We start from the raw sequence: 17,083 nt of genomic DNA, 5'->3' as shown, positions 1-17,083 counted from the left end.
CACATTTTCCTACATTCCAGTAAGCCAAAATGTTATTCTTGGGAACCTAATATCTAATATCAAGATTTACCCTTTTTCTTTCACATTCCCTTAATTGTACATGATTACCAGGAAAATGGAAGTTTAACAATTAAACCATGAATAATTCAGACATCCTGATTCATCAGATATACCAATATGTGATAAAAACTTATAAATTTTTTTTCAAAATGATTTAGTCTTTTTACTGAGATATAACTGACATCTAACATTATATTTATAAGTTTCAGGCATACAATATCATCATTTGATATTTTTTATAATATTAGTATTCCAACTTTTTTCTGGTTTAACTGACATTTTAAATTCAGCAAACTCAATCACATTAAACAAAGGGCTTCTACTGTCAATCAAAACAAGTCATAAAATAAAATCACCAAGTTTTTGTTACCTCAATCTAAAGATCAAGTACAACTGATCTCTACATTTTCCACAAGGCAGAATGTAGTAGAGATGCCTGTTCTTTACATGTTGAATTCAGTATTTTGTTAGTAAACATACACATACCTATTATATAAATATAATTATTGAAATAATAATGTATCCCCATATACTTAACTATTAACTACGTATCATATAGTCACAATAAATAAGGATGAAATTAAGTGCAACAATAAAATTATCTGAAGGTATCAATGGAAAGTCATTATATTGCATCTGTTTAATAATCTAGCTGATAAAACTGAAGTTTACCCTTCAGGTAAATAAAGACAAATACACTAACCTTCTGCTTATCTAAGATCTTCATGGCATAATACTGTTCAGTGGCTTTATGTTTCACCAACATGACTCTTCCAAATGAACCTGTTCCAAGGGTTTTTTTCCTTTCAAAATCTTCCAGCCCGGCATTATTCTACACATACATGAAAAATAAAATAAAATTTAAAATTAGAAATTCTCATAAGACTATGGTAACTATAATAGATTTAGTTATACATAATCAGAAGAGATCACTTAAAACTATCCATTTAAAAACAATACAAAAAGACTACTGAGATTCCAGGTTATTGGTTCTATTTTTCCCTTTGAATAAGAAATGAACTAATATTTGAAAAGAGAATTATATTGCAAAACAAAGCATAACAGTAATGGGAGGAAATAAGAGCCTAAGCTGAAGTATTAAAAGTCATAATGAATTCCAATATGAATTCCTAGTATTAGACTTTTAATAAATAAGTTTCATATTTTAAGATTTACAAACTGACCAGCAGTATACTGACACAATCATGGAAGCCATACAGTCTCAGTGTACTCACAAATAATTCTTTTTTTTTTTTTTTTTTTTAGAGTCCTTTCACTAGGGTTACCTCTGAACAAAGCGCGATCTTACTTCATTTCTATCTTTATACAAGCTTATAGGCCTAGATAATAACAGCATGAAAGATCCTAATGGCTCTTTCTCTGATGTTATAATAACCTGGTATTACCTAAAACAGTAATAATAAGGAAAGAAGAGTTCCTCATTCCCACAAAGATAACCGAAAGTCAGAGTCTCAGAACAATAATCAGTCTCTTTTTCTCCCTCAATAGATGCTTTGTTATGAGCAAACATCTTTGTTTGGCTTTGACTATAGCATAGAAGCAAAGAATTGGAGGCATCAATCTATTGAATTTGTTGCTGCCACAACAAAATGAAAATTACTGGGAAGAAATTATGTGCTAAATAGCCACAAGTAGTAATTGCTGACCCATTTGTTTAATAGGTTTCATTACAAAGATCTTCATGAAAATCTTGGAAAAAAATATTTGCAAGGGTCAGTCTGTACAGTGTTATAGCTTGAGAAAAACGTGATGTAATGTGATTCTTGTATAAGTAAAAAATCTGGACAGTTACTGCAGTTCACTGTCATTGGATTTAATCTCAATTACAAATCAAAGCTTGCCTTTGGAGACATAGCATAATTTCTTGCTGAATCATTTCAGAGAGAGCAAGCAGCTCTAAGTTATAAAACTTGTTTCATCAAATTTAGTTTCAAATTTCTAATGATTTTAAATTGCTATGAAATTCTATATCAATGTAGAAAGGAAAAGCTCTTATAATTCTGATGGAATTATTTAATTTTATGGATTAATGCTTAATTTTTTGGTTTTAACAACACCAATTGAAATGTTTAATATAATTCCCAAGTACATAATGGAAACAGACTTACTAGACAACAAACAGAACATCTCTTTTTGCTAGTTATTGCTTTTCATACAAATGTACCATCTTCCTCACCTTCCTCAATGTTTCATGTAAGACAATGTCTTAAAGTACAGGTCATGCTTTTAATTTTAGTATCTTTATAAAAAATGGTGGTATGATGGTATCTTTATAAAAAATAATACTTAGAATTAAATATTTTTTAATGAAAAAGATACTTGAAATAAAAATTTTTGTGGTAGGAAAATAGATGTTCAAAATTGAATCTAGTATTAAAGTTCATTAATTATTTATAACTTCAAAAAGATTTTTTGGCAAACATAAATGGCCCTTTTTATACACAGTTTTTAGGTCTCAGTTACAATTTAAAGTACTTAAGTTATGTAGAATTTACCTCATCCAATGTTTATGGAAAAGGATCCCTGTGTACTTGGTATGTTGCCAATAGCCAAGTATTTGTGATTAAGAATTTGAAACTGCACAATAGTATCCCTATTGTTGTAATTAATAAAAATAACAAATATGCTATCAAAGGCACAAATCAAAATTACTATACATTAAAAATATCAAGAGTTTGTAGCAGCTTATAATTAGTATCAAAATTTACATAATCATATATTGTAATGGAAATTAGGTTCTTCTCCAATTTAGGTATACATAAAATTATTTGTTTTTTGTTTTTTTAAAGATTTTATTTATTTATTTGAGAGAGAGAATGAGAGACAGAGAGCATAAGAGGGAGGAGGGTCAGAGGGAGAAGCAGACTCCCTGCCGAGCAGGGAGCCCGATGCGGGACTCGATCCTGGAACTCCAGGATCATGACCTGAGCCGAAGGCAGTCGCTTAACCAACTGAGCCACCCAGGCGCCCCATAAAATTATTTGTTAGCAAATCAAAACATAATGTTATAATATTATGGCAAAATTCCTATGTTAAGCTTACTTTTTAAAATGCGACTTGAAAGTTTAATGCTATTTTACGGTTTTTAAAGTAGTAAATTATCTGGGCAAGAATCATGATTTTATATAACAGAACTTTTAAATTATAGAAAATTTTAAATATTCCTTACCGGAGCAGGATTTTCCCATTTTTTAAGAAAGTCTTCTTTGGCTTTGGCTAGAAACTCTTTCACTGAAAATATAATTGAAACAAAAACAAAAACAAATTTTGTCTTGTAAGAATATTTACATTACATTACATGTAAATATACTTTAAAAACACAGACTTATGTCAACTATTGTTACCATGAAACGTGTATTCATAACCATGATAAACTACAGGACTATTTACTTCCCCTAAACAAGAAGCAAATATTTTTTTTAAATTTCTAAGACTCTCCTCTAATACTCTTCTATATGGAGATCACTTTCATGATTTCAAATCTAATAATAAAAATGCCATTCCTGAAAACATACTTGAAAGTAATGTAAAAAAGTTAGAAATCAATCTAGAAGAAAATATTGATTATAAATAAGCCAGCAGTGGTATTAACAAAGCTATTAAATATAAGAACTGAAGATATCTGGAGAATGTGAACTTGTTGATTTGTGGAATTTCAAATATAACTGATTTTGATAAAAGGCTGTTTTCAGGTATAAGGATTTATGTTATTAGATTTGTGTTTTCTCTACTGATGGTAGAGAGAAAAGGAAAAAATACAGGCTATACTTAAAGGATACCCACAAAGACTTAAAAACAAAACAGAACAAAACAGAACAAAACACCAAAAACGAAACACCCAAACAGCTTAAAAATCTTATTCTAAATTTGGAGCAAAGCTAAATGACTAAATGCCTGAATGCCTAATTTAAAATGTGCATGAAAGTAAAGCATTCAAAACCAAATGTTTATCTAGTGATCAATAACAGCTACATTATCAAACTGTGGTTTGAAGTTTTAAGATTTGTTAAATGATGAATCATTTAAAAGGTTTCCTCTTTTTCATTTTCTTTCCACAAAGTTGCCATAATGACTTCTGTTTACAGAATGACTTCAGGAGTTTAAAAACAAATAGGAAAAAGAGTACAGAGATAAGACAGTATTAACAAATGCATTCTTCTTCCTATAGTCAGGTATGAGAGCAAAACCTGGCAATTCAAGAAGCATTTATTTTAGTATTTCTTTTTGTTTGGAAGTTCCCGATATTTCTCTGATACCTAAATCTATAAATAAAGAAGACAACAGAATTTAAATAGTGTTGAAATAGTAAAAAGCTAGGCAAAATGAACTTAGAGTGGGACACTGGCATTTATTTCAGACATACTAAGAGTGATGATAATGAAGAAGAAGAAAAGACAAAGCTAATAGTGGAAGTGAGGGGCTCACAAATTCTTTGATAAGATCATCTAATGATGTAGTGGTATTAAAGTGAGGCATTTTAAGATATACATTATTATTTCCTCCTTTACCTTTGTAAAGTACCTTTGCCAAAACACTGTTGCTAACCAAAAAAGGCTGTTGGCATTCTAAATGTTTTGAGATTTCAAAATGGTGATGATAAGCACCAGGAGCAGACATTAGTTTTTAAGTAACACTAGAGTGTTCATTTCTGAAGACATTATTTTACTACTTCATATAAACTGTCACTTGTATTTTGCTGTAAAACACTCTCAAAATACCTATTTTAGAAAATTTGAGAAAAATAATTTTTAAAATTAGAATCTTCCCATTGTATGAAAATCTCAACCACCAAAACAATGAATCAAATAATTGCACCTAATTATGCAAATATGATCTAATTCTTCCTGGGGGTGGATTTGGGGGTGGAAAAGTCTTACATTTTGAGTTTAGGATGGTTCAAGTCATCCTACTTCTAAAATTTAATGTACTAGTTACAACTGAAGAAGAGTGGTTTTAGAAGATTGTATTATATTTTATTTATTCTTCTCGTGGAGCAGACATATTTGCAATGGCATTGACTTAGAGATGACAGCTAAAATAAATTAAAAACATAATTTCCTGTTAAATGCAACTGTGGCTTTTAAGAAACAACAACTTGTGATTCTCAAAATATACATCTCATTTCTTTTCAAAAATATTTTTGGTTATCTTCTATTTATAGAACTTGCACATCAAGTTGCGGTATAATCTTTCCAGATGCCTGCATGAGTATAGATAATTTGGAGACAAGGAAGAGAATCAGGCAAAGAAAAACAAAAAAACAAAAAACATTCCTAACATCCTGTTTCACCTTATCCTGTCACTTCCTGCTAAGTGGATCTGGAGTTAAGAAAAAAGTAACTGGTCAAAGGAAGGACTAGTAGCATTTGCCAAGGATGGTACACTGAAAGAAAATTTCCTTCTCCCTGCTTGGTGTTTGAGCTAGAGGAAAAATTTCAGGTACTACTTAATTTCATTCACTAATAGGATATTCAGGAAATTCTCTGTACTCATCAATATTCCAAGTTCACTGCTAAGTAACATTATAGACAGTAACAGTTCTCAAAAAGGTCTTACAGGAAAATTATCAGAAAAGGATAGGAATCAAAGATATTAAATTTTGTGAATTATTTCAACAAATAAAGAGATTCCCTTCTAGAGTAAGGATCAGTATTAATTATAATGTCATTAAATAGTTCCATGAATTAAACTCTACTCCTGAAACACTTTTTGTCACCTAAGTATATATACATACATAAAATCTCTAGTTCATATGTGCACTGTTTAGATGCAAAGATGAACACAGTTAACTCTATAAAAATACAAGTTAACCAAAATATATATCTTACAAATATAAACACCAGAAATAAAATATTTCACAATATGCTGGGTTATGAATAACTAAAACAATAGCAAGCAATCTAGAACCCCATGTATTCACTTTGGTTTTTACTATTTTTAGACAGTGGTGAATTTCACTTTCTAAATGTTTTTCTCTGGTTTTTAAAAAAATTTATATCCACTGACATAAGGTGTCAACCTAATTAACAAAATAACTGGTAGGAGAGATAGCCAAATTCAAATACTGCAGCACATTCAATCCAGAGTTCCCTATAAAGCATATACTTGAAGTTCCCAAATTTTTTGGTTTTCTTGTTGTATCCTAAAATGTATGCAATATCTATATTTAACCATTTTAAACCACTGTGATATCCTGAAACAGTCCTAAGTTTTAGAGGTTGGCATATCTGAGTTAGAAAATATTGGCTCTAATACTTCTTAGCTACATGATTATGGGTAACTAAGTACCTAATGGTGATTAGTAACTCTCCTTATGAAAAGATCTCAGTGAAGAATTTTTCTGCAAATATATTTTGTTCTGTACTGGTCAAAAATGTACTACAAAAAATGAAAAGGACATACCAAAAATTAAATCAATTTCTTTCTAGGAGTATAGATTTCAATTATATATTGTTTCCAAATAAATTTATTTTCTTTTCCATCTGTATCATTTAAAGATATCACATTGCATTCAAAAGAAATGAGCATACCAAAGAAATCTATTCCTACAAATAGGACTGAATGTTTACCCAAATTCATGAGATAAAGAAGAAACAAAGTGACAATTTTTATGTGTTTCCAAAACTCCTAAACTTAATTCTTTTTTTTTTATTTTTAAAGATTTTATTTATTTATTTGAGAGAGAGAGAATGAGAGACAGAGAACATGAGAGGGGGGAGGGTCAGAGGGAGAAGCAGACTCCCTGCCGAGCAGGGAGCCCAATGCGGGACTCGATCCCAGGACTCCAGGATCATGACCTGAGCCGAAGGCAGTCGCCCAACCAACTGAGCCACCCAGGCGCCCTAAACTTAATTCTTATCTCCCTCAAAATATTTTTGAATATATTTATACACAGGACACAGCTTAAAAATTAGATTACAAAGTTCATTTTAAACATTAGGAAAATTAATTAAAAAGTCAAGTATGGCATATCTTTATTCCATCTTATGCAAATAATCCTACAATGAATAAGAATGTTTCACTAATTACATTTAGTAAATGTATTTATTTGGCACTTTTGGATTCTGTGTTAAATATACTTACATTACTGCGTATTATAAAAAGAGCATATTATTATAGGATGCCACTATCCAATGCTTAAAAGACGTTGTCACTGATGGTTTGTAAGAAGAATTTAGAAATCCATTCCTATACAGATTACAACTACTCTGATGTTAAGTTCTCCAGTTTCTTTGTAATGAGATAAATGTCACCTTCCTTTTTAACACATCTTTTACAATAAAAACACAACTTTATTAAACTTTTATTTAATGGATGTCAGAAAAAGTAAAGAGAAACAATCAGAAAATAGAACAAAACAGACTATAAACTTTCTAGGGTAAATACCCAGTTAAAATATTAGCTGTTTTGTTCCAAATTTACACTATATTTTCTTTAAAAAACCATTCATTAACCTGGGTTATCTAATTTAAGTGGTGTGCATTAATCTGTCTTCTGCTACCCTGTACAATTCCCACTACTTTACAGTGTTATATTTGTTGTTTCTAAAATATCACATAAGAAACTGCAATATAGGGGCACCTGGGTGGCTCAGTTGGTTGGGCAACTGCCTTCGGCTCAGGTCATGATCCTGGAGTCCCAGGATCGAGTCCCACGTGGGGCTCCCTGATCAGCAGGGAGTCTGCTTCTCTCTCTGACCCTCCCCCCTCTCATGCTCTCTATCTCATTCTCTCTCTCAAATAGATGGATAAAATCTTTAAAAAAAAAAAAAATTAAAAAAATAAAGAAACTGCAATATAAATCATTTCTATAGATCAACTCAACATAAAACTAAACCACTTCCCTCTATCAACTAAAATATTAACTCTGTATATTTTATAAAATATAACTTATGAGGAGCATAACAACTTGCAAACAACCAAATAAAAAGTTTAAAGGTAACATTTGTTTTATTAAAAGTAGTTGCCTACCAGATACTTCTGAAGAGGAGCAAGCTTGTATCCAAAAAAAATAAACAGTGATTAAAAAACACACAAAAAAACCCCAACATATTAGCATGATGTCACCTATACACATTTTCTCAGAATATTATGTACACAAATAAAACATTAATATGGAAACTCAATTTTTTGACATATTCAAAGAGGGCTTTTTAAAATTAAATGGTTAAGAAATAAAATCAGTAATCTTTGTTTGGTGTCAAAATCAATACCATTCTAATTCTCCTTAACTAACAAAAACTTAACTCTTGTAGCAATAGTGCTAATAATTCTCAAATTTTTTGGTTTTCTTGTTGCATCCTAGTTTAGTAGTATATACTGAAATACACATCCTGTAACTACTGCAATGCCATCACTGGCTTTATTATTTATTCAAAACTCCACTGTAGGAACACTATTAATTGTAACACTTTGTAACTCCCTTTTGAAAGACGTTAGTGTCTCTCAGGCATTTACTTCCTTAGTGCTAATTTAACAATCTTTCAACAACATTTATTGAGCACTGTTTAGTGGTGCCAGAAACTGAGCTAGAAGTGTATAGGTAAGAAGGTGCCCAATCATGAGAGTAACTATTTGCCATGGTGATGCTTTTCAATGTGTAGGAAGGAATGGGAGTAAACGGAGTTATTCACAACTGCTAGCCTCTATTTCTTCTGGGAAACAGGAAGCAAGATCATTTGCTAAGGAAGAGGGGGGCCAGATAGAGTAAGGAGCATTTAACGGTTGGGGTTTGAGGCCTGGGGGTTTAAACCTTGATGGCTATCTATGTAGGGAATAAGGAAGAGGGCTATTCTTCTAAAAATTTCCCATTAGGAAAAGAGAAAGTATTAAGTACTATAAACAATGGTATGTTTCTTAATATTTTTTGTAATAATAGTTTAAAAATTTTCTTACTGAACAGATTGTAATTCATGGGCCTCCTGATCTCTCTGCAATTAAATTATTTTTATCTTCCTTAATGAAAGGATTAGTCTATTTAAGAGTTATTTTGTGTATATCAGAAAGTACAAAACAGGATGGAAACTGAGATTAATTACCTGTGAAAATACCAAGTTCTATTGACAAATAACAGAATAGTACAATCCCTTCCAAAACCTCTGGAAAGTGTAAATCTAGTTGAGTTTAATAGTCTGTCTTCTGCCACCCCTATTTCAAACACCCACCTCTTTGGAGCTCTTCAATTGTTATTTCTAAGAATAACCCCCCCACACATACACTGTACTACACATATTTTCAGTAAACTAAATATAAAACATTCTAGTTGCCACAAAATACCTAATAAAAATCCAATTTATAGCAACAAAGCAACAGAATTATTCTGTAAAAAATGGTTTCCTACCAGATGCTTCTGATGATTTGCGTGCTTGGTCAAAAAGAATAAATAAGTTAAACAGATTAAATAACACATAAAATAACATACCCACAAGAAGAAACCCATTCGTATATGTTCATTAGTATATTTACACATAGAAAAAGAATGAAAAATACTTGGGCATACATATTCAAAAGTGTTTTATCTAAGGATTACAACACATTCTCTGGACATATATTTTTTTTAACCAACTAAACCCTATTCTGGAAATCTGTTAATCAAATATATTCTACCTCTTTAATGTGAAGACCAGTTGTGTTCACTTTACTGAAGGGACACTTTATTTGCTTCACCATATTCAAGCATGTTCACTCAGAGCAAGTTCACTGGAATCTTAAAAATGATAGTGAGTATAAAAAACAACTTTAATTACTGCAATTATATTTGTGCATTTCAGTGGGTGGGACCATGCCTACTTTTGTTTACTAAGATATCATTTAGTCATGCATAAAGTCACACATGAATGGGTGTTTAGAAATTTAATAGGCAATGAAAACTTTCCAACTGCAATATCTATTTTACTCTTCTTTCTTTTTCTTATGTTTTTTAATTGGTTAATTCTTTATCAAGTCTTGGTTACAAGTGAACAGTATAATTGACTAACTTTCACTAAACTGTTAAATAATTTTTTTTGTGAAACATATACATTTAAATGATCAAATTATAGAAACACATTAATTTATTTAACTAGCATCTACATGGAGAAATGGATACACCATGAATACACATAGTGCACCCATTTACAACTAATGACATGTCCATGCTTTCTCTCCCAACTTCCTCTTGATTTAGGGATGTTGTGGATTTTCTAGGCCATCCAAGTCATGTTTGTTTGGAGATGTTCCCTGTAGGATTTTGTAAAACTTTAAATTTACAGCAATAAATGACCCAATCTTTGAAGTACTCTTTGAAATGTACTTGACTTCCTTAATTGTTCAGAGACTTTTTCGTAGAGAAATGTTGTATCATCACAATCATATGTTAAAGATTTTCCATTCAGTTCTGAATTCAAATATTCTGTCTTGCTACCAGACAGCATAGAGCGAGGAGTGGATTCCTAGATGATAGAGTACGCACATCTTCAACTTTACTAGGTAGTAATAAGTGCCTCAATAAATGTTGTGCCAGTTTATTTTGGCACATCTTTGATTATCCATATCCTCAATAAAATGTGTTACTAACATAATGGGTATGAAATCATATTTTATCGTTAAAGATTAGGTAAATATCTCTCAGTAAAATTTTATAATTTTTTCCCTTACAAGTCTTATTATACTTTTATTAAATATAGTCCTAGGTTCTTTAGGGTTTGGGTTGCTATTGTAAAAGGGAGAATTTGTTTATTGCTGATATATGGTTAATGTTTATATACTGATCTTATTGTATCTGGCAAACTCTCTTATTAATTCTAAAATAACACTGGTAGAGTCTCTTGAATTCTCTATGCAGAGAATCACCTATCATCTGTGAATAATGACAATTTTGTTCCCTCCATTTTTTTATTGTCTTATTGTGCAGGTTATGACTAATAATTCAATACTTTACAGAAACAGACAATGAGCATCCTTTTCCTGTTCCTAAATTCAGAGTAAATGTTTCTAATTATTTTCTTTTCCCATACTTAACTTGTAAAGCTATACTTGACTCAATAAATAAATAAAGTTTCTCCTCTTTTTCAATTCTTTGAAAGATTTTGTACAAGACTGAAATTTTTGTTCTTTGACTACGTCCTAGAACTTGATTATAAAACTGCCCAGTCCTAATTTTGTCAAATTTTGAATAAAGATTTTAATTATGATTAGTTCTCATTGTTCTTTTAAAAGTCTTTTCCATGAACTAACCTTTGGTGCTAATGGATTTTAATTTTCTATTTTACTGAGTTTTGCTCATGTCTTCATTAGTTTTTTTGTTTTTTGGATTAACCACGCTGTGCTTTCTCTAACTTATTTACTTGAATACTTACATCATTATCATTTAATGTCTTTCTCCTTTCCTGATGTAAGCATTTAAAACTTTGTTTCTAAATCCACTTTAGCTGCACCCTGTAAGTTTTCATACATAGCGGAATTTTATGAGTTTATTCTTGACCTGTGAGTTACTTGAATTTTTTAAATCTCTAAATGTAATATTTGTGTGTTTGTTAATTGTTAATAAGTCCTTTTTACTGATTAAACTTAATTGCTTTGTGGTCAGAGATCATGGCCTACATCTCAATTCTTTAAAATATTTTGAATATGTTTAGTTGTATAATCAGTTTTGTAAGTGTTCTATATATTTCTGTGTATCCTCCAATTACTAGGTGAGAATTCTCTATAAATATCCATAAACATTATATATTTACAATTTCTTCTTCTAAATGGGTCAATTTTGTTTTCTATGTTTTGAGGTTCTGTTAGAGATGCATAGTCTTTTTTCTCTTATTTTATATTTCTTTTTTATGTGAATATTAATTTTAAATGGTAGTCTGTGACAATTCTACTCTCTGACATTCTTGGAAGGGTGTAATCCTGTGGTATCTGGTGAATACTGTTTGTAGTGGAGTGTGTGTGTACCTATTTTGATTTTGGATTGTGAATGTAAAGTTCAGTTGGGCTTTATCTGTGATAAACCTGCAGGGCTTGACTTGAGGATATATTTTGTATTAGCTTCTGTCTGGCATCCAGCGGATGTTGCTAGCCTGGGACTATTACAATAATGTATTTTATTTTATTGGTGATTCTTAGACTACATAATTAATACAGATTAAAACATGAAATTTACTGGAGAAGCAGCTGATTACAAACTCTCACGAGAGGCATCCCACACACATGCACATATACTCCTCCCATGTCCCCAGGAATCTAAGCCAAGAAATACAAGCTTCCTTATTTTCTCCCTGTGTCAGTGGAGAGGCTTTATTTTCTAATCTATGCTTTTGCTGAGGTTATAATCCTTTGAGGATCCTGGTTTTATGTAGGAGTCTAGGAAATCCCAAGATGCATGGATCAAATAAGTTGTCTTCTGGCTCTGTGAGGCCATTTAAAATGAGAGCCCTTTGGCTCTTTCCACTTTTTCACGTGTCTGTTGGCCATTGAGACACAAACTGAGGGTTCTAGAGGGGAGGGGGGTTGGGGGATGGGATAGCCTGGTGATGGGTATTAAAGAGGGCACGTTCTGCATGGAGCACTGGGTGTTATATACAAACAATGAATCATGGAACACTACATCAAGAACTGATGATATAATGTATGGTGATTAACATAACAATAAAAAATTAAAAAAATATATATATATAAATTAAGTGGAAAAAAAAAATGAAAGCCCTTTGGTTAGACAAGATAGGAGAATCTCAAGGTAGTCAAAGTATGCTCCCCCTTACAACTATGGTTTCCATTTACCACTTCGCTTTTTGTACACTGAGGATTTCTGTTATATTCTTGTGAGTTCAGGTATTCATTTAAAGGGATGCTTGTTATATTTTATTTAGCATTTCTAGATGCTGTTGGATCATCATTAATTTTTGCTCTAGAGAGCTTTTCACATTAATCTAAAATGTTTGGATTTTTTTCTTTGTAAGACAAGCTTTGAGTTAAATTATAAGATGCAAAGATAGCTTGATGTTTGTATAATTTTTTATCTTTGAAATTAAAAACTTCTATCAAGATATATTTAGGTGTTGGTGTTTGTATTAATCTTTGTCAAAACACAATGAGCTCATTGAATCCATAGACTCAGGCTTTTTTTCAACTAAGAAGTTTCCCTGAATCATATTTTTATTATTGTTCCTATTTTATTGGTCATTATCTGTTCTGAAGGAATGCTATTCATTCAATTTGTAGAGTTTCCTATTCTAATATACTTTTTACCTCATAATTTTTATCCTGCCCATTCCCCCTAGATTCTGGTAGGTTTTATCAAGCTAGTTCTCCACATCATTAATTCACTTTCCTGGAGTGATTATTTTGCTCTTTATTGCTTCTAATGCAGCTTTATGTTCTGCAAATGCCAGGTTCATGTTCTTATAACCATCCCTTATTACAATTTCTTTTCTATTACTGCCTGTCAGCCAGCTCTCTTCTCATCCTACTCTCCTGTTTTTTTTTGTTTTTTTAATCTTATCTTTCAAGTGAACACAGATTCATGTTCACTTGGAATTTTTAAGAATTCAACACAGATACTATTTATAATTTCTTATTTTTAAGCTCTCCCCAACATATTTTCTAAATATAAGTTCACTCTTTTCCTCTTGAAGTCTATGATTTATCCTTTAATGATGCATAATCTCATTCATAGGATCCATGTTGTTGCTTTTCTTGTTTATCCATTTATAAACAATGAGAAGCCTTTCAAAACTTTACAAATGCCCCAAATAAGGTGGATCTCAGATCTTTTAATTGGCACATATTTATATTATCACTTAAATAATTCAGGGACTTTCAGAAATGGGAATGGAGGCAGAACCATAGGGTTTCTTGCTGATGGTGATACCCACCACATCAGGGAAGAGCCCTGTTATACGTGGAAGTAGAAAAGCCACATTTTCAACTTGGAATAGCTTAGCAAATTCTTGGCTGTCCCATAAGTGTTTTAAAATGAAAGTAATCATCAGTGTTGGATCTTCCACTCATCTCCCCCAAAGCCTTTCTTATAAGCTTCATCCATCCCTCCAAATTAGTGAGGATGAAACTATTGTTTATTAATTTTCCATAAAGGCAAGCTACTCAGAGTAAAACTGTTAGTTAGACTTTGGTGTATGATCTTCAATCTAATACTGTATATTTCTGGGCAAGTACAGTTTCTTAATTCCAAAACTGAGAATTGATAAACTGTTTTTCCAGTTTTGTGTTCTTATATTTTTAATCTAGAAAATAAAGACCTGGAAAGGGGAGTTAAGTAAATGCTTGTGCTCAAGTCTGTAACTTTCCTGTCATTCATAGCAGGTTAAGCTTCTTCTTCAGAGATTTGCCCTCCACTGCAGCTAGGCCAATAAGAGTTCTCTTCTGGGATTTTGATATAAGGGTGCTAGTTTTGTTCTGATAAGCATAGGAATCAAAAACTAAAACACATGACTGATAGTTTTCATTGATAATGTAAGAAAAGCACTCAAATATGGGTAATTTTTAGTCGTTCATTTATTCTACAAGAATTTATGAATTCATTACTACATTTGGTGCACTGGGATAGCTACTGGAAACACAAAGATTAACTCAGCACTATCCTTGATTTAAGGATTTCAAAGTTTGGAGACTGGAAACTGACATGCTAGTATATAATCTCAGTATAATATAAACAATTTAACAAGTTTATAAGTTTATAGTTTATAAGTTTATAAGTCTGTTTTGGGAGTATAGGGGAATCACCTAACTCTATAAAGTCAATGATGAAGGCACTGAAGAGAGCTGGTTTTCATAATTTTTATGATATAAGATATAAATATGAAAAGGTAGCAAGGAATAATATGTAGTATAGTATGGCCAGAACAGAATTTTATGAGAGAGATGCAGATAAATAAAGCCAAAAAGGTAGGTCATTGATCTTACATACTTTACTTTAAGGAATTTAACCTTTACCTTAGAGACAATAAGGAATAACTGAAAGTTTTCTTGTTTGGTTATGACATGGGCATATTGGCACTTAAAAAATGGCAGCATGTTAAATGAATGGTCTAGAGGGATATAAAACTGGAAGCTTAGAGGCTCGTGAAGCAATTACTAGAATAGGACTGAGAATATATGGAATGCCTAATCTTTAGCATTCCCAGTGTTAATATGACTAGAGAAAATTGAGTGATTTCTGAGGCATTTCTGATATAGAATCAATAAAAATTAATGACTGAGTGCCTGCCTGGGGTGGGGTTAAAAACAAGTTAGGAATTACTATAAGGTTTCTGTTTTAAATTCCTACATGGGCACTGGGATCATCAACAGAAATCAGAATCAATGAAAAAGGAGTAGATTTGGGATGGAAAGAGAAAATTCACATTTGAGCTGAATGTTCAGGTAACAACTGAAGATGTGGGCATGGATGAGATCATTCGGAGAGAATATAGCATTAAGAGAGGGCCAAAGATAGATTCTCAGAGAAACCTAACACTTAATAGGCAGGAAGGAGAAAAAGAGTAGCTTTTTAACTAGAAAAATACCACATGCATATAAATACCACATGTACAGCTATAAACTCAGATAAAAAGGACTAGCATTTGTTTATTTTAATAAATAAAATGACACTTCATTTGTGATTTCCCACATTTCGAAATGGCTAAGGCTTGTAACCACTCTGACAGGAGTAAAATTAGTTGAAATTGGACAATACTGAAAAAGTCAGAATGTCTAATTGTGATTACTAAGATTCCTGTGGTAGAAAGGGCTATAAGGACAAGCCAATATGATCAAGTATATCAAATATTATCTGAATAATCCATACATTCTTCAAAGAGAAATAAAGCAATAGAAAAGCAGCAACAATTTTCTCAGCTAAAACCAATACATCCAACTGTAAAACCTCTAGAACACCACAGTGGTTACCTAAAAATTCTGTTTTAAACCAAACTTTCAAAGAGAAAACACTCATTGGCCAGAGTCAAAGAAATCTAATATTTTAAGTATGATAACCAGGTATATTCAATTTTGATATCCATAGAAATCCTAAGGAATGTTAACATGTTGATTTTGTAGTATTAGCCCAAATTTAAAACACTAGATCAGAAGGATCTATCTACTAACAGGAAAATAACAATAACAATTCTTAGTATCTTCCATATAAAAATGTCCTTTAATGTCTTATATCATTTTATAAACAAAACCTAACAGTGTTGAAGAGGCTTATGGTATATGGCAACAGGATAAAAAAAATATTTATTGGCAGTAATGAGGTGATCTCCAATTATGGAAGAAAAGGTACATCTATTTTGAATTCTATCATTATATAGCAAAAATACAACTCTCTCAGGTTCTGAATTCCAATTCCAAATCCTTTAAGTGTAAATTATAGACTGTTACACATTATAAGAAAAACAATATAACATTTCTCTTAAAAATGTATCAGATTCAAAGGTTAACTTACAAACATCCTCCTTTTTAGTTAAGCAAAAAGATGCTAATGAATTATGCTCTAAGCAAGTATTTCTCACTCTAACAACAGGATATCTATTTTTAGCTACAGGTTTGGCTTAAAGTGAACAGCTTTTATCCTATGATAAACTGCAGTATATACTGTAGTGTATTTTCTCAAAAAACATTTTTGGAAATGTTTCAAAAAAAAAAGCCATATGATAAAAACAAAAAAGGAAACTAATCACAAAAGTACGTATTCTAACAAATTATTTCCCCCAAAACAGTATCTCTGAAAAATTTTAACAAAGCTTCCAAAACCAAAATGTACATATTTATTTCATCATTAAATCTTTATTTCTCAATGAAGTGTAGTTAAAAGCAACCAATACAATTAATCAACAAAATTCTGGCAGCATCTTATTTAAGATTAATATTTTAAAATATTATCAAAAAGAAGCTAACAAAAATTAATATTAGAATGACAAGCCAATAAATGGGAAGTTTAATTATCTTCAGGATCAGATACTAAAAAGAAATTCCTCTCTTATCATGGTGGGTCTTTAAAATACTAATTTGTAACACAATATCAACAGTATGTA

The 17,083-nt window shown here is 31.3% G+C and overlaps 1 protein-coding gene across 7 annotated transcripts in view; it reads right to left on the bottom strand.

Annotated features, from left to right (window-relative positions):
- Nucleotides 1-17,083, bottom strand: part of PRKACB (protein kinase cAMP-activated catalytic subunit beta) — a 120,727-nt gene that overhangs the window by 33,635 nt on the left and 70,009 nt on the right. For 5 of the 7 annotated variants that reach the window (XM_006736935.3, XM_081818671.1, XM_006736932.3 and 2 more), the window contains exons 2-3: nt 3,251-3,312; nt 764-892 (exon numbers count right to left, since the gene is read on the bottom strand). In XM_006736935.3, coding sequence (XP_006736998.1) covers nt 764-892; nt 3,251-3,312 — 191 coding nt within the window. Of the gene's footprint in view, nt 1-763; nt 893-3,250; nt 3,313-8,051; nt 8,076-9,420; nt 9,445-17,083 lie in introns of all 7 variants that reach the window. The other 2 variants (XM_031031894.2, XM_031031895.2) reach the window with 1 other exon arrangement.

Source organism: Leptonychotes weddellii, chromosome 4 (assembly GCF_054177405.1).
Source record: "Leptonychotes weddellii isolate Sample4059 chromosome 4, ASM5417740v2, whole genome shotgun sequence".
NCBI classification, from domain to species: Eukaryota; Metazoa; Chordata; class Mammalia; order Carnivora; family Phocidae; genus Leptonychotes; species Leptonychotes weddellii.
This window is presented reverse-complemented; position numbering and strand designations above follow the sequence as displayed.